The sequence below is a fragment of the Borostomias antarcticus genome (assembly GCF_949987555.1).
Source record: "Borostomias antarcticus genome assembly, chromosome: 3".
Taxonomy (NCBI): domain Eukaryota; kingdom Metazoa; phylum Chordata; class Actinopteri; order Stomiiformes; family Stomiidae; genus Borostomias; species Borostomias antarcticus.
The window spans coordinates 2054654-2075556 of record NC_140236.1 but is presented as its reverse complement, the minus strand read 5'-3'; the positions used below and the strand labels follow the sequence as shown (position 1 = coordinate 2075556).

Sequence of the window (20903 nt, the reverse complement as noted above, 5' to 3'; positions counted from 1 at the left end):
AAGTATGAGACCTGTCGCGTACAGTTAAGAAAAGAAGCTCAGAAATATCACCCAAGGATTTAAGGACATTATCCAAACACATGGAGGACGAATCACAGTAACTTCTCTCAGAAAGGACATTTCTCTCCTAGACAGGTAGGCTATTGTTAAGAAGGCTAAATGCATTTGTCTGGAAATGGTGTCACTTCGTCAACCGTGGGAATGCAACTCAGACATTTTTTCCCTAATCCACTTTTCAGTTTTTCTGGGAAGCATATAATGCATATTATTATGTTTTTATGATCTACATGAAATCGTATTCTTATGTTTTGAACTTTAATCCAGCATGCTTCCAATCATTTACGTAATAGGCTATCTTGCATGGATAGGCGACGTATGTTTTACTTGTTCGTTGTCTTGTAGGCTACTGTTCCTACAGTAGGAGTACAGTAGTCTAGTCTATAGATTTGCAGTGATGGTATTGTGTATAAACTATATGCTGTCAGTGGTCGGTGGTGTGTGTGTGTTGGGAGAGTGGTAGTGGAGAGTAGGCGGATAAGCGGTGAGTCACGGGTTTATTGCTGTGATTCCTTTGGGAATGAATGGACACGACCGACTGGTTCTCAGTTGGGAATAGGATCTCGAGTTTCGGTAGGCTACTTAGTTTTTTCACCAGTTTCTGATTCACATTTACAGTAATAGGCAAAGTAATAGGTACAGTAATTGTCATTTCATGCCATGAAATGTATGAATCCAAAACTTTGACAGTCTAATATCAAATAACACTTTCCATAAATGTCTTGACAGTTTCCGAGGTGCAGTGGTGAGCATCCTCTGATGCCGGAGAGATAACATTGTTGAGCAGATAAGTTCCACGGGAGCGGGCCGCTGCCGACAGTGTTCAGACATGTCCCACGCGTCCGACGACTCCTCGGGCGACCACGCCCCCCTCATCCTGGAGCGTCGCTTCTCCTCCGACCTCCACCTGGACTGCGGCTCTGACCTGACGGACAACCACCGCAGCCAATCGCAGGGTTCGCCCGACTCCCAAGCTCCCCTGGCCCAGGAGGAGGGGCGGGGCGAGGCGAAGGTGGTGCTGAGCACCCAGAGTCCGGCGGCGCGGAAGCTGGGCACCCAGCAGCTCATCCCCAAGGGCCTGGCGGTGACCAGCCGGTCCAAGACCCGCTACCACACCACGGTGGTCACCTTCCCCCTGGGACTCGAGGCGTCCGTCTCCTCCGGCCGGAGTCGTCACTCGGCCCAGGGGCCCGAGGTGTCCTGGGAGGACTACGACAGCGACGGGGACGGGTTCTCCCTGAGGGGGAACCGGAGGAACAAGTCGTACCGGGCGGCGGTGACCAGTCTCAACATAGACGCGCTGTCGGCGAACCGAGGGAACGCCGCCACACTCCGGCCCCTCAAGGAGTCGAGGGCCTCAAGCCCAGGGCCGGTCCGCGCCGCCGGACACAAGGTGAGTGCGTGTGTGTGTGTGTGTGTGTGTGTGTGTGTGTGTGTGAGTGTGTGTGTGTGTGTGTGTGTGTGTGTGTGATCGGAGGGGTTCTAAAGAAGCCTAGCCATCAACTGAGTCAACATCGCCATAGCGGCGGTGATGAATCGGCGTGGATGATGGCTTCTTTCCCGAACAGCTCATCTCACTCCGCGGTCGGAGCCTTCGATAGGGGAAGTCCTGCAGGGTGACCTCACGTCTATAACAGTCGTCCACAGAACCGTCACAGGAAACAGTGAGTGAGACAGGAAACAGTAGCTGTGTTCGGAATCGCTCCCTTTTCACTATATAGTGCACTATATAGGGCGTCAGCCATTTTGTTTGTAGTGTCCGAATTCTCCACAGAATTTTCGTTCCCTATATAGTCTATTTATTACCCACAATTCACCTTGATTTGCAGGGAACAGTGCATGTACCCTACATTTTCTCCGTTCCCTAGGTAGTTCACTACATGGTGAACCCTATATAGGGAATAGGGAGTGAGGGAACGAGGGAGCGATTCCCAACACAGCTAGTGAGTGAGACGAGAGTGACGGGAAGAGAGAGAATAGGAAAAGCAATCAATACAGAGAGATAGATGAAAGGAAGTGAGGGTGGATAGAGCGAGCGGGGAAGGTGTGGAGGCTCTCCCACTCCTGAGGGATGAACTCACGCTCTGAGAACAAGAGTAGAGTCCGCACACTGGAGCAGATGGAAACATGGGATGTTCCCAATAGTTTATGGAATATTTGACGTTTCGATCTTATTCGGTCTTCCTCAGAAATCATAATCATCATTCTGATGAAGACCGAATAAGATCGAAACATCATATTTAATAAACTATTGGGAGCATTCCATGTTTCTATCTGCTCCAGTGTGAGGACTCCTGGTTTGTCCTGGTCAGCGTAGTGGATATTTAACCTTCTTCTGTTCTATGAACTCACGTTCTGCCCTCGTCTCCCGTTCAGAGGACCCTGGGCAGGAAGAGGAACCAGAAACACGGAGGATCCTTCAAAGACGGTACGTCAACGCCTCCTCCTCACACCTGACTGACCGCTCCTCTTCCTCCTCACAGCTGACTGACCGCTCCTCTTCCTCCTCACACCTCTGACCACTCCTCTTCCTCCTCACAGCTGACTGACCACTCCTCTTCCTCCTCACAGCTGACTGACCACTCCTCTTCCTCCTCACACCTGACTGACCACTCCTCTTCCTCCTCACAGCTGACTGACCGCTCCTCTTCCTCCTCACAGCTGACTGACCGCTCCTCTTCCTCCTCACAGCTGACTGACCGCTCCTCTTCCTCCTCACAGCTGACTGACCACTCCTCTTCCTCCTCACAGCTGACTGACCACTCCTCTTCCTCCTCACAGCTGACTGACTGCTCTTCAGATGGAGAGGGTTTGCTCTTCAGGCATGAGCTAATTGCGTGTGTGTGTGTGTGTGTGTGTGTGTGTGTGTGTTGCCCCTCGCTCACTGTGGGTAATGTGTGTGTCAATGTGTGTGACCAATTAAAGAACCCCCCTCGGGTCTTGTAATTATACATTCAGACAGTTTGCATGAACTTGGGTCATGTGACTGACTCTAACTGTATCCTTGTCTTGTTTGTGTCACTTACTGCACAGTCAGTCATGATAGCCAGCCAAAATAAATAACATTTAGAGTGATACGCCTATAAAATATGAATGGTATGGTTTGAATCTTTAGAGGATATGAGGCCTCTTTTTTCCTGCATTGAAAATAATATCCTCAGGGAAGCGCTGGAGAATGAAACAGGAAATCATTCAGTCGGGATAGTGAATATGAAACGATGGTTCTGGACTTCCATATCCGCTATGATCTCTTAAGACCGCTGTATACCTGCTGTTTAGCAACGCGAACGCATGGTCAATTGCGTATTTAGCGTTTAATTTCTGCGTACCTGCACAGTCAACCGCTGCCGGCGCACCAGAGGAACTAGTGTACTACTACTAGTGTAGTAGACGAGTAAGTGTAGTTAAAAGCAAGTATATCACGGGCTTTAGTCACCCAGTGCCAGAACTATTGTACTTGTATTCATTTTCAGCGTCGAAAATCTTCTAAATCCTCTTCCCTCAGATCCCCGTCTCTACCAGGAGATCACGGAACGGGGGCTGCATCCGACCAATCAGAACGCGGACGATGAGCTCGTGGATGACTTCGTGTTGGTCCAGCCCCCTGCGGAGGACCACGGCATCGTGGTGAAGAGCTACAGGCCAGCCCAGGTCACCTGGAGCCAGCTACCTCAGGTCAGACCGGCAGACCGGTCATCCAGGGGGAAGGTTAGACCAGCAGACCGGGCATCCAGGGGGAAGGTTGGACCAGCAGACCAGGGGGAAGGTTAGACCAGCAGACCAGGCATCCAGGGGGAAGGTTAGACCAGCAGACCAGTTATCCAGGGGGAAGGTTAGACCAGCAGACCAGTCATCCAGGGGGAAGGTTAGACCAGGCATCCAGGGGGAAGGTTGGACCAGGCATCCAGGGGGAAGGTCAGACCGGTAGACCAGGCGAAGGTTAGACCAGCAGACCAGGCATCCAGGGGGAAGGTTAGACCAGCAGACCAGTCATCCAGGGGGAACGCAGGTGTTCTGAACCACATATTAATCACAGATCTGTCTGTGCGTTTTCATTTGCTTTTCTTTTGTCCTGGACATCTTGGCGGCTCGTCAGGTGAAAGAGACGGGCATTCTACAGATGATCTCAGCTGAGCAGCGGAAGCGCCAGGAGGTATTCGACTGAGCGTGTGTGTGTGTGTGCGTGTGTGTGTGTGTGCGCGTGTGTGTGTGCGTGTTAGAAGTGCTCCTACCAGGGCAGCTAAGTACACATTTAGTTCATTGCACGCTCTGTAGGAGTGGTAGTTCTTGTACTTTTTATGATCAGTGAGAAGACTGCCTCACTGTGTCAATATCAAGGTCCACCCTGTTCGCAGGCTGTTCAGCCACACCCTCTCGTTGTTGGTCTCAGTTCCTACTGTTGAACCCTGATGTGACCAGATCACCTGACTCAGAGTCTCATAGGAACTGGGACTTGAAGTGCACTATTTATTTCTTGAGCGACTGTCGCTTCCAAAGTAGCACTTTGCTCCAGTTCATTATATCATCCCAGTTCTACTGCCTTTGTCTTTTGATATTTTTCCAGAACAAGGCATTTTTGTGTGTGACATTTGTGTCTTGAATCTCCACAAACACTGTGGAATGGCACAGTAGTAATGTGATGGAATAAAGTGGTGTCCCATTTCTTAGGTAAATATTTAAAACCCCTGTCCCTTGTGGCTCCGTTCTGAAGGGCCACTACCCAGTCGAGCGCACTCCAAAACTAGGCGCTAGGGCCAAGGGGGGGTATTGGGATTGGGCCTAAGTAAATTTCACTGTTCTAGTGTCTAGTATCATCTTATAATTTATTATGAGCTCGGGTTTCATACTAGATCATAATGAGGTAAATGGAAGTGAGCCCTGGGCGGTTGTGGTTGTTTGCCAGGCCATCTTTGAGCTCATCACCTCCGAGTACTCGTACCTGCACAGTCTGGGCGTCCTGGTGCGTCACTTCAAGAACAGCGAGTCTCTGAGGAGCACGATGACGGCCACCGAACACCACCACCTCTTCTCCAACATCACCGTCATCCACAGCATCAGCAAACGGTGAGACCCCTCTACCCTGGTGAGACCCCTCTACCCTGGTGAGACCCCTCTGTCCTGGTGAGACCCCTCTGTCCTGGTGAGACCCCTCTACCCCTCTACCCTGGTGAGACCCCTCTATCCTGGTAGGGCCCCTCTGCCCTGGTGAGACCCCTCTGTCCTGGTGAGACCCCTCTACCCTGGTGAGACCCCTCTGTCCTGGTGAGACCCCTCTGTCCTGGTGAGACCCCTCTACCCTGGTGAGACCCCTCTGTCCTGGTGAGACCCCTCTGCCCTGGTGAGACCCCTCTACCCCTCTGTCCTGGTGAGACCCCTCTACCCTGGTGAGACCCCTCTACCCTGGTGAGACCCCTCTGTCCTGGTGGGCCCCTCTACCCTGGTGAGACCCCTCTACCCCTCTACCCTGGTGAGACCTCTCTGTCCTGGTGAGACCCCTCTACCCCTCTACCCTGGTGAGACCCCTCTACCCCTCTACCCTGGTGAGACCCCTCTACCCCTCTACCCTGGTGAGACCTCTCTGTCCTGGTGAGACCCCTCTTCCCTGGTGAGACCCCTCTGCCCTGGTGAGACCCCTCTACCCCTCTACCCTGGTGAGACCCCTCTACCCCTCTACCCTGGTGGGCCCCTCTGCCCTGGTGAGACCCCTCTACCCTGGCGGGCCCCTCTTCCCTGATAAGGCCCCTCTTCCCTGTGTAGGAGACGTGGAGAGGGTGTTACATGTTATGGTATGTCAGTGGTACCTCAGAACATGTTGGAACCTGCAGGCCAAACCGGTTCTGCAGCCCAGGCTGTAGGCGAGGTCTCCAGCAGCCATTGAGATGATAATATCACTGAAAGAACTGCAGCTTGTTGGCTTTCTATAAAGATGACCCTGGTGTTGACAGCAGCTGCACAAAGCTCTACTCAGTACTGTTTAAACCTGCCTCTTCATGATATGTAAAGCTATGAATAAGGTTTTGTTTAAACTGACAGGTATACTGTGTTTCAGAAGGGTATCTGACATCTGCCTATAAACCTCAGTGTGTTGCAGAGATTGTGTGTGTGTGTGTGTGTGTGTGTGTGTGTGTGTGTGTGTGTGTGTGTGTGTGTGTGTGTGTGTGTGTGTGTGTGTGTGTGTGTGTGTGTGTGTGTGTGTGTGTGTGTGTGTGGGTAGGTGAGTGGGTGGGTGGGTGTCACTGCTTCCTGGGTTGGGTGGGGCTGTTGTTCTGGGTGTCAGTTTACTTCTTTCTCACTGGAAAAGGAAGCGCTTTAAAGAGCAGAGCTGCAAATCACACTGAATGGATTGAACTAACTGACTGGTACTTGTTACTAGAGAGGAATAGCTTTTCATGTTGTTTTTATGAAGGTGCAGATCTAGACCACATCTTGATCCACTTGATTGACAGTTGCCACGACGACATGGAATAATGTGGATATTCATTCATTTTTAACCATTCATGTAAATGTTGGTGTTTCTGTTGTGGAGTAATTCATAATATTTACACTTCTCAGATGATTTTCTCTTCACCACATAGAAACATTTACAACTAAAGAATGTATTTTTCGCCCCCCAAAATGCTGCACTGGCCCCACGATGCAATGCAGCGTCAGGTATCAACACAACACAGTTGAAGTGATTCAAACATATGCAAGCGCACATTCAGGTCTGTTTTTCTGTCAGACCTGCAGCTCGCTCGCGATGCGGCCGGCGTAGCGCCGTGGTTAACGCGGTTATTTATAATCTCTTTCAGGTACCCCGGTCGTGGGCGCAGAGAAGCACAGTTATTCAACGTTCTCTCGCTCTGCCCAGGTTTTTTGAGGACCTTGAGAGGCGTCACCATGACAACGCGGTGATCCAGGACATCAGTGACATCGTGCAGAACCACGCCGCGCACCACTTCCAGCCCTACATCGTCTACTGCTCCAACGAGACCTTCCAGCAGAGGACGTTGCAGAAGCTGCTGTGAGTGTGTGTGTGAGCCCAGGGGACGGGGATCCTGGGGGGGTCAGGGGGGACATGTCCCCCCCCCCGCCCGATATTTGAGATCATTAAAATTGTCCCCCCCATATTTAGATTGGAGTAGTGGCATTCAAGTGACCATACAGCCACGTAGGAAGATGTCCCCCCAAAAAATACTCTTGCAGAATTTCAATGTAAATGTCCCCCCCCCCCACAGTTGGATACAGATCCCCGCCACTGTGTGAGCCTGTTATAGGGTCACACCCAACACCTCCTGAGACCTGTCCATTGAGAACCACAAATCTCACAGTCAAAATATGTGGGGATTAATGATCATTTGTGTGTCAAGTCAAGTCAATTTTATTTATATATTTACAAACAGCTGTGGCTGAAATAAAGTGCTGTACACAGGGCTGAAAATGAACACCTGCCACCGGCCAAATGCAGGTAAAATTTCCAATTGGCGACTAGATTTGGGAAGGCTATCTGAAAAATATATATACTTGGCCGGTAGATTTTTTCATCTACAGTCCCCTTGGCAGGTGACTCACCGTGAGGCAAAAGGTTAATTTTCACCCCTGGCTGTACAGATAAAAGCAAAAGATACAAATGTGTGTGTGTGTGTGTGTGTGTGTGTCTGTCTCTGTGTGTGTGTGTGTGTGTGTGTGTGTGTGTGTGTGTGTGTGTGTGTGTGTCTTTCTTTCAGGGCCAGTAACACCGCCTTCAAAGAGGCCCTGGCGCAGATCGAGGCGGGCGGGGACAGTGGGGGTCTGCCGATGCTCTCCTTCCTCATCCTGCCCATGCAGAGAGTGACCAGACTACCGCTGCTCCTGGACGTCAGTCACTCACCGCTCTGTTCTCCCTCCGAGGGAGTCTCACCGCTCTGTTCTCCCTCCGAGGGAGTCTGACCGCTCTGTTCTCCCTCCGGGGGATTCTGACCGCTCTGTTCTCCCTCCGAGGGAGTCTGACCGCTCTGTTCTCCCTCCGGGGGAGTCTGACCGCTCTGTTCTCCCTCCGAGGGAGTCTGACCGCTCTGTTCTCCCTCCGGGGGAGTCTGACCGCTCTGTTCTCCCTCCGAGGGAGTCTGACCGCTCTGTTCTCCCTCCGAGGGAGTCTGACCGCTCTGTTCTCCCTCCGAGGGAGTCTGACCGCTCTGTTCTCCCTCCGGGGGAGTCTGACCGCTCTGTTCTCCCTCCGAGGGAGTCTGACCGCTCTGTTCTCCCTCCGAGGGAGTCTGACCGCTCTGTTCTCCCTCCGAGGGAGTCTGACCGCTCTGTTCTCCCTCCGAGGGAGTCTGACCGCTCTGTTCTCCCTCCGGGGGAGTCTGACGTCTGCACACTTTCTCACTTCTCTACACCCACACAGCCCAGAGAGCACGCGGATCTGGGCCATATATGGGCCGTAACTAAGCCACAGCGGCCCGATCTGGCCTGTATATGGCCCAGATCCGCTTGCTATCTGGGAGTTCTCTACACCAACCTCCATATGCACATAATCACCCCCTTTTTTAGATTTAGAGGGGTTTTATATTAGATTAAATATGATGTGATGTGTAACCATACATACACTATGCAAGGGTTAGAGGGTGTGTGTACACACCCTCATATTTCACACACTGGTCCATTTGTTTGAGGTTCAAAGGTCATAAGGGTGAGATGGTGGGACTGCAGCTACGCTGTATTTTGTTTGCACTGTTTTTGTATTGCATTTGCGCTGTCATGTCTTTGCCCTGTCCTGTCCTGTCCTGCACTGCACCCTGTCCTATGTCGTCTGTCCTGTCCTGCACCCTGTCCTGTCCTGCACCCTGTCCTATGTCGTCTGTCCTGTCCTGCACCCTGTCCTGTCCTGCACCCTGTCCTATGTCGTCTGTCCTGTCCTGCACCCTGTCCTATGTCGTCTGTCCTGTCCTGCACCCTGTCCTGCACCCTGTCCTATGTCGTCCGTCCTGCACTGCACCCTGTCCTATGTCGTCTGTCCTGTCCTGCACCCTGTCCTATGTCGTCTGTCCTGTCCTGCACCCTGTCCTATGTCGTCTGTCCTGTCCTGCACCCTGTCCTGTCCTGTCCTGTCCTGCACCCTGTCCTATGTCGTCTGTCCTGTCCTGCACCCTGTCCTGTCCTGTCCTGTCCTGCACCCTGTCCTATGTCGTCTGTCCTGTCCTGCACCCTGTCCTATGTCGTCTGTCCTGTCCTGCACCCTGTCCTATGTCGTCTGAAACAGCGTATGCCTTAACCCTAGTCACATTCCTAGTATGTATGTACCATATACATGGCCAGTAAAACAGATCTTGATCTTGGGGTATGGTGGTGAGACCTTGGTCGCCCCCTACTGGCCATATTGTGTCATAGCCCTGTATTCTGATATCCACAGGGATTACCTAACTGGATATGTGGTATTTTGGGGCGTCCCCTCGCCCGCCTCATCTCTCTCTTATTCCTTTAACACCTAGACCATCTGTCAGAAGACGCCAGACAAGACAGCAGAGTACTTTGCGGCAAGCTGGGCCCTAAACGCCATCATCACGGTAGGGATGCCATTTTTACCTCGCCATTAACTAAAAACCAATAGGCTCCAACTCCAGTACTTCCTGAAATTAGACATGCTTCTCTATTTCCTGTCCTACACTGTTGGATGAAGTGATTAATCAGGTGTGCCTGACTGAAGCACAATGATCAGGCACACCTGAATAATCATTTCATCCAATAGTGTGAGACAGGAAATAGAGAAGCATGTCTAATTTAAAGTACTGGAGTTGTGCATATAGCCCATTGAGCTCGCCTGAAGCTATGGATCGAACCCAAGTCCAAAACATTGTCCGTTTGGCTGACTACAGGTACAGTCTAACCAATCATAGACATGTAAATCCTAGTTTAAATGAAAACTGCCTGGACCTTTTCACCAACAGGCAATACCATGAGTCTAGCACTGCCCCAGCTGAGGAAGATCTGTGCTTTTTGCTGTTCAGCTCAGGAATGAAAGAGCTCTATGAATAATAATGGTGTCACGATTCCCTCAGTTGGTGCAGAGCTGTAACGATGGGGCCAGGAGGATGGAGAGGACAGAGCAGATGTACACCATCCAGAAGCAGATGGATTTCGGCAAGATCAAGGTAGGTGGAAGCACACACACCACGGCAGATGATTCGTGTGATGGAGGTGATTAATAAATAAAATATTCTGCATATAAATGTGCATAAAATCAAAATCATTTTATATGCTGATGAAGGCGTGAAGCTGAAACGTCCCACTTTTTGCCCAATAAAGTTTATATTTTCATATTAATCTGTGAGTGCCGGGACATCTGCTTCTCCTCATGGTCCTGACCCAGGCGCCCGTCACCTCCACCAAACTTGTTACTTGGAAGTAGTGCTCACTTTCTCACGGTTTTCTAAATAAAATCTCCCCCCGTCTGGCCTGTCCTGTCCCTAGCCCTTTCCTCTGGTGTCGTCGTCACGGTGGCTACAGAAACGTGGCGAGCTGGCGGTCTACACCGAGGAGCTCAGCATCTTCTGGAAAGCCTTTATTCACAAGAGCTACTACCTGTTCGTCTTCAACGACGTTCTCATCGTCACCAAGAAGAAGAGGTGAGTGCCTGAATGACCGAAACGGAACATAGAGGGAGAAAATACAAAGACAGGACCGATCGGGAACTTGTGAATCCCGCCCCAAGGTGTCCCATAGCTAGCATGTTTAGGTGAGGTATCGTGCGCTAATTGTGAAACACATTTTGACACAGAGGATTAGCGGGATTTGTCCTCTGATCCTCTTTCATTGTGGTTCGGAGCGATCACTCCACTCGACCAAGGGACCGGCCATTGACCAGTAACCTGGTGTGCCCTTCAATCTAAGCCAATGAAGATAGAGGTCACGCCCCCCACGGGGGTGGAGTAGGGCCAGCTGGTAGTTGACAGGGAACTTGAGAGAGGGGTGGAAGGGCAGGGAGGGGGGGGGTGGTACTTGGCATGCTTAGGATTCCTTGATCCCCCTCGCAGCATGCCTGCTCAGCAGAGAGGGGAAGAGGGAGAGACAGAGAAAGAGAGGGAGGGAGGGAGGGAGGGAGAGAGAGAGGAAGAGGGAGAGAGAAAGAAAGGGAGAGAGACAGAGAGAATGAGACAGAGAATAAGCGCCAGAGAGGGAGAGAGAAAGAGAAGGGGGAGAGAGAGAGACGGAGAGAGAGAATGAGCGCCAGAGAGAGACAGAGAATGAGCGCCAGAGAGGGAGAGACAGAGAGAGAATGAGCGCCAGAGAGGGAGAGAGAAACAGAAGGGGGAGAGAGAGACAGAGAGATAATGAGCGCCAGAGAGAGAGACGGAGACGGAGAGAGAATGAGGGCCAGAGAAAGAGACGGAGAGAGAGATAGAGAGAGCTATTTATGTCAACTGTGAGAGGAAGCGATAGTCCTCTGTGCTGGTGTCACTTACCACTTAGCTGGAAAGTTGCCCTCATGACCCAGTGATCAGGTCATAATGACTGATTTGCAGTGTATGCATCTAATGTTATCATGTTCAAGTCTTAAGATAAAACATATGCATGAGGATATATACCAGGAAGCAGATGCATGGAACATGAGGATATATACCAGGAAGCAGATACATGGAACATGAGGATATATACCAGGAAGCAGATACAGGGAACATGAGGATATATACTAGGAAGCAGATACATGGAACATGCACTGACATGTGTGACAAGTGAAACAAGTGACAGTTATGGATTATACTGTATAATTTGTGGTATATGCGTTTTACATTTCAAACCCCACTGTTACTGAGAAACGTGAAGTTCATACGTGTGTGTGTCCAACCAACCAGTGAAGAGAGCTACGTTGTGATGGACTACGCCACGCTGGAGAACGTGGAGGTGAAGGTGGGGGAGGAGGCGGAGGGATGGGTGACTCCGCCCACCAAGGGGTCCTCTGGCCATCACCTGTCCCTGCGACTGCACATGACGAGGAACAGCGAGGGGAGAGCGGAGCAGGTCTCCCTGGTGGCCGAGTCAAGGTATCCTTACCACTAGCTCAATATACTGAACGTTCATCTTGATCCCTAAACATCTGAAGTTGATGTTAAACTTCTCAGTATATTGACGTTTGTGCAACCATGACCTTTATAGCTCTATGCACAAATAATTACTAACATATTACATGGTATCTCAAGCGTGCAATGAACAGTTCCAGATGTTTGTTCTTTAGCCAATTCTTCCATCATTGGCATACCATGCATTCAGATAGACCTTCCCATCCAGTAGCTCCCTCTACTGACTCTCCTGAGCAAACAATCACTGGCTCCAGGCATCGTCTGGACCTACATTATACTGTTGTAGGTCGTCTGGTGAATGTTATCTTTTGTCGTTTACTAGGGTGGACCGGGCGCGCTGGGTCAGCGCTCTACGAGAGGACAAGACGACGTGGAACAGCATAAATAAAGATGGTAGGATTGAATGCATTTGAGGACTTGGAAACATGGATGTAGACTCGATTTTTGGGGTGTAAATGCGATAGCGCCATATCCACTGTTTTGAAAGTGTGGGGGTCTTTTGTTTTCAGGCCTACCTCAGTATGAGGCCACCAAAGCCTACATGCCCAGGGAGCCAGATGAGCTGGGACTGCAGCAGGCGGAGGTGGTCATCGTTCTTCAGAAGGAGGAGGGTGAGGCTTCACATTTGAATATACTAAACAAGTTAGTGATGTAACTTATGCCGTGAGGGTAAATTCTGGGTTCTCCAATGCCACCTACTGCACATGGTGCATTCTGGGTAGACCCACACTCCCAAATAAGGATGTAGAAGAATCTTGTTTTGCTGATTGAATCTCAGCATGCACGTACACTGAATTTTGGAAATTGCTGTAGCAGAGCCAAGCAGCAACAAAGGCACGGTTTTCACTGCGTCCTAATTGACTGTCCCATCTTGATTTACCATAGCAATATAGAAATATTGTGATACTTAATCCTACATATAGTAGGTGTGTGTTCCAAAAAGTTATCTTGTTTATGTATGTGTTCACAATGTCTGACTGGTCAGTAACAGCATTCGTTTCAGCGTTGTGTACGATACAATAAAAGAATCTTAGTTTCAGGGGTAAGAGTATGAACTGTTGTTCTTCCATAGACTGGTGCCAGGGAGAGAGGATGAGGGATGGAGAGAGGGGCTGGTTTCCTGCCAGCTGTGCCTCAGAGATCACGGACCGCGCTACCATGGAGAACAACGTGCAGAGGATGATGCGCCTACGCAAGGAAACCGTCGTCTGAGGAAGTTGACTACCTCAGCCAGAAAGCCAATGGCTCCTCCCCCGACTCAAATCATATACTCTCTGCAAGTTCAGATTTGTAAGAACATTTTTAATTGACAATATATTTTGGTGATGGGTTGGAAGCCATTTTTGTACAGCTGTGTCCTCAGAAATGTTTTATGTATTGCATGTTTGATTCTCATTTCCTTGTATATGAACATGTAATTTGAAAGATGCTACTTAATGGATCAACCAGTCATTCATTACTTGACATGAAAGAACTTGATATCCAATTTTCATGGTGTCAAACTGGCGGTACAGTATAGTTGCTGAGCCGATCCACAACCAACACCTTTTTATTGTTTCAATTGCAGAATATCTTAATGGAAAAACTGGTCATTTTTAAATGGATCTTTTCCTTATTCCTATCGTAAATTGAGGCTCTGGATCGGTACTTGGCACAAACTGTCCCAAGTTTAGTGAATAATTTCAAAACCCTGTGGCCTTGTAAATAAGCAGACACTTCCAACTTGACATGATGTATTTAGAAGCTGTGTTATTGGTTCTTGTGGTAATAGTGCATAATTCGTCAAAGTCTATGAAAGTTATATTTGTCAAATCCATCCATTTTCTCAGACAAGATAAAGCGCACACACTAAAGACCGTTCTCCTTTGACTTTTATTTGAGCTTGCATTTTGTTAAAATGTTTGAATACATAAAAAGTTATTTAAAAATGTCAAACTGACCAGATATCAAATTACTTTTTTTTTTCTTTAAAAACCATTTGGTGTAAAAACTTAGGACCGATTTAGAAAAACATCTGCTGTTTCCCCAAAACTTTTGTAGCTGTCACGTAAAAATAATGGAAAATAACAGGTCTGCATAGATTCTGCAGGCAATCGGTGGTAATCTGGTCAAATGCATGGTGCAAGCTTGTGACGATCGTCAAGTCAAATCTGTTTCTTATTGCTCAGATCTTTGATGTTTCTTCTTGTTGACAAAAAACTGTGGGAGAGAAATCAAATAAGTCGTTAGAATATTACGAGTGCATCCGTGTTAAGAGTCAAAAGATCCACAGGGCTTTCCAACCACCTTCCAGGGAATATTTGAATGATATCACTGCTGCACACCCCTTTTGTCAATAAGACTTGCAGTAACATGGCCACAGATAGGGGATACTGAAAGCTTAAGCCAAGTACCCAACATGTGGCACTGAGACAAGAGCAGCAGATCAGCAATCGGGCAGATAGTTTGCTTTTTCAAATCCACTACATTACATCATTCAAAGCCTGCCTTAGATGATCTGGTGCAGAGTCAATGGAAAACGCAGACAGAAGCTTAGCAAATCGGTCAGGCTGACATTACCCTGAAGTAGCCCTTTGCCAATGTTCCTATGTATTTTTCCATTTTACTGAAGGTACTGAATGTTTTGTATGATTCAAGCATACACAGGATTAATGTGCTTGAAAAAAAAAAAAAGCTCTATCAACAGCAAAGAGGCTGAACGACACAGGGACTTTGTTTGCTCAAACAGGCTCTGGTAATATCTCGGGGTACGTGTGTGTGGACCCGGACGGTGGTAAGAGATGGTACACGTGTGTGTGTGTGTGTGGACTCACCCGGACGATGGTAAGAGATGGTACGTGCCGGTGGTGATGGTTCTACTCAGCCCCACCCTGCTGGGCCTCGGGAGCGGACGTTTTCTCGGCGGATGGTTCGCCTCCTGCCTTGGCCTCCTTGCCCTCCGGGCCTGGCTTGCCACCGGACTGCGGGCGTCTGCGGCGGTAGTTGAAGTTGCGGCGGTAGCGGCGCTGGCGGGGCTCCTGGTTCGGGCCTCCCTCGCCGCCCTGGTTCTCTTTGTCCTCCTCTCCGTCCCGCACCGGTCTGGGACGTGGTGGACCCCTGGGGCGCGGGGTAGAGGAGAGGGGGGTAGAGGAGGGAGGGGTAGAGGGGGGAGGAGGGAGGGGTAGAGGGGGGTGGGGTGGTAGAGGGGGGAGGAGGGAGGGGTAGAGGGGCGCAGGGGGAGAGGAGGGAGGAGGGAGGGGTGGAGGAGGGAGGGGTGGAGGGGCACATGGGAGAGGAGGGAGGGGTGGAGGGGCGCAGGGGGAGAGGAGGGAGGGGTAGAGGAGGGAGGGGTGGAGGGGCGCAGGGGAGAGGGAGGGGCGCAGGGGAGAGGAGGGAGGGGGTAGAGGAGGGCGGGGTAGAGGCACGCTCAGACAGTGGTAGCTGTACCAACCTGGGTTTGTTCTGCTTTGATCTACATGTACATTGACTTTATCCATGTCTAAAATTTGGTATATGAAGGCCAATTTACATTTTCCTAAAACAACTATTTTCACCAAGGAAGATGCCATAATTGATCACACACTTCATATAATCATGCATTAAGACACACATAAGACATGCAATTTCATATAATTGTCAAGACAAGAGTGCATACACATAAATTAAGTAGAAAATATTTGTGGAAGCAGTTGCCATTCATGTTAGGCTGCAATAATGGGAGTTTAGTTAATACAATTGCCAAAGTGTAGCATGGCAGATAAAATACCTTAATTTACCATGTAAACGAAATGAGAAAGTTAGTCAACGTGGCAAAACTGCCCTTTTGATAAAGTCTGAAGGCTTTTAAGAAGTCATTATCCTGCTTTTCTCCCAATGTTGCAGCCTTGTGTCAATGAAGCCAACATGCAAGCCTTGGTCCGAACCTTTGTCGGAAGCCTCTGTAGTAGTTCTGCCTCATTGGTTTGCTGCCCTGGTCAGGACCTCCCTGGTTCTCATCGCCTTCGCCGCCCTGAAAGCAAACAAGCGTTAGTCAAACAGCAACCATGTTGTACAGCTCTGGGTCCCGCTCCGCTGGCACCTACCGGGAGGGAGTACTTTCTCCATTTCAAAACGCTATCACAATGTCTGATAAGAGGACAGATTGTCGTCCCCGTTGTAAAACTTTCTTTGCCACGTTGTGACCTACTGAACACAACCCACATCCTGTCCTTAGATTTCTCTAAGACGATTGGGGTTGGTGCTCGGCTGAAACAAAATGTCAGCGCACGCAACAGCTCCTCTGGAGCAGAGACCGGCAAACGCCTTGGTCTTTGACCCATTTCAGATCAGTGAACCAATCAGAAGACTGATACACTGAGAATTCGATTTTGCTTGAGCAAAACCAAGTGCTTGTGTTGTGTATGGCTGGAGAGGGTTGAGAGTTGGGTATGACATCACTGGAACGGGTCCGCTCAGCGGCCGGGGAAGCCCCTTGTTGCCTGCTTCAGGAAGTGCCCTGTGACGGCGTACCTCAGTCATCTCTCCGCGTGATGCGTTGGTGTACGGGGGCCGTAACGTCTACGTACAAAGTATGGCGGGTAGCGTCGTCTGCCGGGGTAGGAGGGTCGTCGCTGCTGCGGCTGCATCTCTCCCTCCGGGGCGCTCTCCGCCCCCTCGCGGCTGCTCTTCTCGCGGGGTTCGCGGGGGCCTGGCTCCCCCTCGCCGTCGCTCTGGTAGTTCTCTGGGTAGTCCCCGCGGGGTGGACCCCTCCGGCGGGGGTACCGCCTGTAGCGGTTCCTGTCGGCGGCGTACTTGCTCCCCTGGACTGGGACACCCCCTGGGCCTGTGACGTTGGCTGCCTCGGCTCCCTGGAGAGAACATGATGGCCACCAACTTTAAGGGATACGACAATCTTCACAAGAGACCAGAAATCCCAGATATGATAGGGTCTGATTAGGTGTGAGAGGTACAGATTTCAGGTAAAGACCACCTTTATAAAACACATTCCTGTATAGAATTAGGTTAGGTTCATCCTTACAAATACTACTGGAGTGCTCAGTTAAGCACTGTTCTTAAATTAGGTTACCTTCTCCCCTTCAACCACATCAAACTCCACAGTTTCTCCATCTCCAACACTGCGAAGGTATTTCCTTGGGTTGTTCTTCTTTATGGCCGTCTGAAACAATGAAAATGAACGTGGAGGAATGTTTATAGCTTCTGTCAAAAGTCCAAACTGCAATCTACTGGAATACAGTAAAATTCTCTGACATTACCTGATGTACAAAGACGTCCTCTTTTGTGTCATTCCTTAGGGAACAGGGGATAGGGGTGTTAACCTTTATAAACAGTCCAAAAACAGAGTACTGTATAAACTGCTAACATATTTCTAATGACTTTGACAAGAGTGTGGGACTGACAAATAGCCAACCAGCTTTGTAAGCATATCAACGCCATAATAGGATTGGGAATGTCCCTCACACACAGATCATAGTGTCTTTCCAAGAAAGAGGAGGGGGTGGAGTGAGACTTACCTGTTGATAAAACCATAACCATTCCTGACGTTGAACCACTTAACTGTACCCAAGACTTTAGTTGCTGAAAGGCAAAAGAAAATGCTGTGTTAGCACACCAATGTTAGTCAATTGCCATTTTAATGAATCAGTATTTGGCAGGGATCTAGATTCTTCCACTAATTCAAATTTTTACTCTTACAATGTAGCCTATTGGAGATCACTTCTGGAAAATAAATGTTAAACACACACAGACCAAGACTAGACATGATGTTGCAAGCTATATTTAAATCCCAACTGTTGTGCTTTTTATAGATCCTGATGCTAAAGCCTTGGTGTTTGGTGCCAGCTGCTCTCGGCATGGTCCACATGCACATTCAATTCAATCATTAGCTAGCTGGGGGTCTTCTGAAAACTTAGGAGACAGACCAAAACCACCAGAACAATGGTGTATGTACATAGCTTTAGAACCCTGTTGAGGATGTCACCCTCCCAAAATACGCACAAGGAAGTGATTGCAACTTGTTACACGTGGTGGAGTCTGGCCCTAAGATGCTAGCTGGCTACAAGCAGCTTCTGAAGCTACACCCTCGCCATGGCCCCAAGAGCTAGCCAGCCTAGCCGTGAACTATGGTCTCAACCATGTGGTTGGATCTGAGCCAGCAACGAAACTGCACCAATTCGCTGAGCAGAAAGATGCGCAAACGCACTTAATAGGTTCATGGAAATGCCAATTTCACAACCGAGAAGGTGCTTGAATTCAACCTGCTCGGGACAATAGAAATCAGTAAGAGTCCGAGTAACGTTATCACGGCGGACATTTTGGGTGCTCCTAGTTTGGTTAGCATGGCCATTCAGTCACCCAATGACAATATAAACCAGTTGGTGTGAGCTAGCTATTGGCCTATTTTGTTAGTCAAGCACAGTAAACCAATATCGCTCAGGGAACAAAGCTAAAAAGAAACTGATTCTCGTATGAAAGTGAGCCAGAATGCTTCCCCTGACAGGTCCACCCCAGGGCGAACAAAGGGATTAGCCTGCTACTGACATGTTCCCAGCTAGCGTTAGCTAGCTAAGTTACATTACTAGAATCAACTGGCTAGCTAACACAACGGAGTTAAATCTAGCTAGTAATTACATAGGTTGTATACTAGTTGATCATAACTCGCTAAAGTAGCTATCTAATGTTGAGTCAATGAGTAATGTTAGCTAGCCAACGATAGTTTTTTAATCATAACCGTGATGTCAGTTGAATGAATCCCAGAGTGAGGCCTAGTGCTACCACGTACCTAACGTTAGCTCGCTACCTAAGGTTAGCTAGCCAGCTAGCAAAGTGCGCTATGAGACATGGACGAGGGTGCTAACGTTAGCTCACGTTACACGACCATGACCAAGGCCAAGATCAACTCCTTCCAGCCATTAACGTATATTGAGCTAACATTAGCCAACTAACATTAGCTGTCTCTTGCTAACGTTAGCTAGCCAACGACCCAATTCAATATGCTGTCATGTTAAACCTTAAACTACGCTTTTCTACGGCGTACCCCCTCAGACTCTCTTCGGACCAACTGAAATTGATTGACCATCAATAATCAGGTTCGCTCGCGAGATAAGCTCGCGCCACTTATCAACGTTCCAAACGGCCTGGCGTTCCAAACGGCCTGGCGTTCTAAACGGCCTGGCGTTCTAAACCGCCTGGCGTTCTAAACCGACATAAAAAAACGGACATATAAGCTAAATAGCCAGATAGCTGCTAGTTAACGTTACTTGGAATGGTGGAACGTTGTTGAACCATAACAGCTAACGTTCGCCATCAACGTTAGTAAAATAACTGATTATTTAGCAATAAAATGATTACTGTTTGCTAAAGTTTAGGACAATAAATCACCTAGTTAGTGTGAATTTTGTTCGCCGTCTTTTCCAAAATCCACAAGCTAAATTAACGTTAGCTAAAAGCGAACTAATTGCGTACCGGCAGCACTAACCTAACGTTAGTAACTTAACTGAAATATAAATGACTGATGTAGCTAGGTTACTTAAGTATTTCATAGTAAACTCAGTAGCTCCATCCAAGTCGATAAACCAGTTTAATTCGAAATGAACCGTCTTGGCTATGGCTAGCTCCCGACCACGCTCAGCTTACCGATGACCTTCTTATCCGCCGCGGAGGCTGATGCCGTCGGGCTCTCCGGGCTCTCCGCATCGGCAGCAGGCGGCGGGGGTTGTTGTGTTTCGGCCTCGCTGCTCATAGTTACTGGTTGGTAATGGCTTATGCCGGCGGTGGCTCTCTAGTGTGTTTCCCGGTGCTAGATGGTAACCTGGGCCGGCGGTGGTGGGGGCTACTGCCTTCGGGCTCACTCTGCTGTCCTCTCTCCGCTCCCGTTGCCGATCGAACTGGGAGGAACGACCAACGATGCCGGGGAATATCCTCAGACATGTTCCCGCCCACCCTCTAATATAATTGGCTCACTTCATACGCGTAATCAATTACCTTGATTTCTATTGGTCTAATCTGGTTGTCAATCGCTTGGGGGGAAAACAGCTGAAAAGGATTGGTACAACGGATATGAACATGCCACAATGCACAACGCAGGAGGTGAAGCAGACATTACTGCTTCACAATTTTTGTTCATGTCTATATACCATTTTCTGTCAAGATATATATACATATGACCGCAGAGCGCTCGTTTATCTGTGCGTTATCGTTGGGCTATTTACACACGCCCCTCCACTACTGGTCTAGGAGGTCTTTACCTGTTCCTCACATTAAACCCCTTGTCTCTAACCAGACTTTCCCTCAAGGTGTGAACCTGCTCTTGGTATCCTGATATGAGGAAATAGCAGAATATAGTAAACACAGATATAGTGTGTTTGTTTAAACATTATATATTTATTTATTTCTGTTGGGTTATTTATTGATAAAGTGATGACAAACTTGCCTCTGCAATTGGCTGGTGGAATAAATAATATTATTATTATGATTATTCCAGATGCTGTCTTGAATTTCATGATAAACAATGCAACAACAATACTTAATAACATTTTGCAATTCATTGATATGCCTATACATCCTTTTACATTGACTATATTTAGTGTTACATTGTGTTTAGTGTTACATTGTGTTAACATCATATTTTGTTGAGCCATGCCAAAACTATAATATATCAAAAATATTAATATTTTTTCTGATTCACACTGATTTCTAACTACTCTGGGTAATAAGTTTGTGATTCACCTCTTATCAAATTATCATTTTCTCTAAATGTTGTCATTGTCCTTGACTGAAATCACACATTAACATGATATACCTCCAGAGCCATAGTACACCTAGTCTGGTTTTGCC

At 48.7% G+C, this 20903-nt stretch overlaps 2 protein-coding genes across 2 annotated transcripts; one reads left to right on the top strand and one right to left on the bottom strand.

Moving 5' to 3' along the window:
* Positions 1-886: 886 nt before the first annotated feature.
* On the top strand, positions 887-14275 carry arhgef16 (Rho guanine nucleotide exchange factor (GEF) 16; the record flags this gene model as incomplete). Its single annotated transcript, XM_084436397.1, has 14 exons — positions 887-1450; positions 2434-2485; positions 3563-3732; positions 4154-4210; positions 4961-5121; positions 6908-7060; positions 7764-7893; positions 9507-9581; positions 10074-10166; positions 10486-10640; positions 11868-12056; positions 12415-12485; positions 12602-12703; positions 13165-14275. The coding sequence occupies 14 exons, from the start codon at positions 887-889 to the stop codon at positions 13302-13304; spliced, it is 2112 nt and encodes a 703-aa protein (XP_084292523.1). The 3' UTR covers positions 13305-14275.
* On the bottom strand, positions 13946-19953 carry ybx1 (Y box binding protein 1). The gene is made up of 8 exons (XM_084436405.1): positions 19704-19953; positions 17582-17645; positions 17324-17357; positions 17137-17226; positions 16637-16918; positions 15995-16080; positions 14906-15188; positions 13946-14291 (listed from the first exon to the last, which is right to left on the bottom strand). Exons 1-7 carry the CDS (start codon positions 19807-19809, stop codon positions 14948-14950), a joined length of 903 nt encoding a protein of 300 aa, XP_084292531.1. The 5' UTR covers positions 19810-19953; the 3' UTR covers positions 13946-14291; positions 14906-14947.
* Positions 19954-20903: the final 950 nt, after the last annotated feature.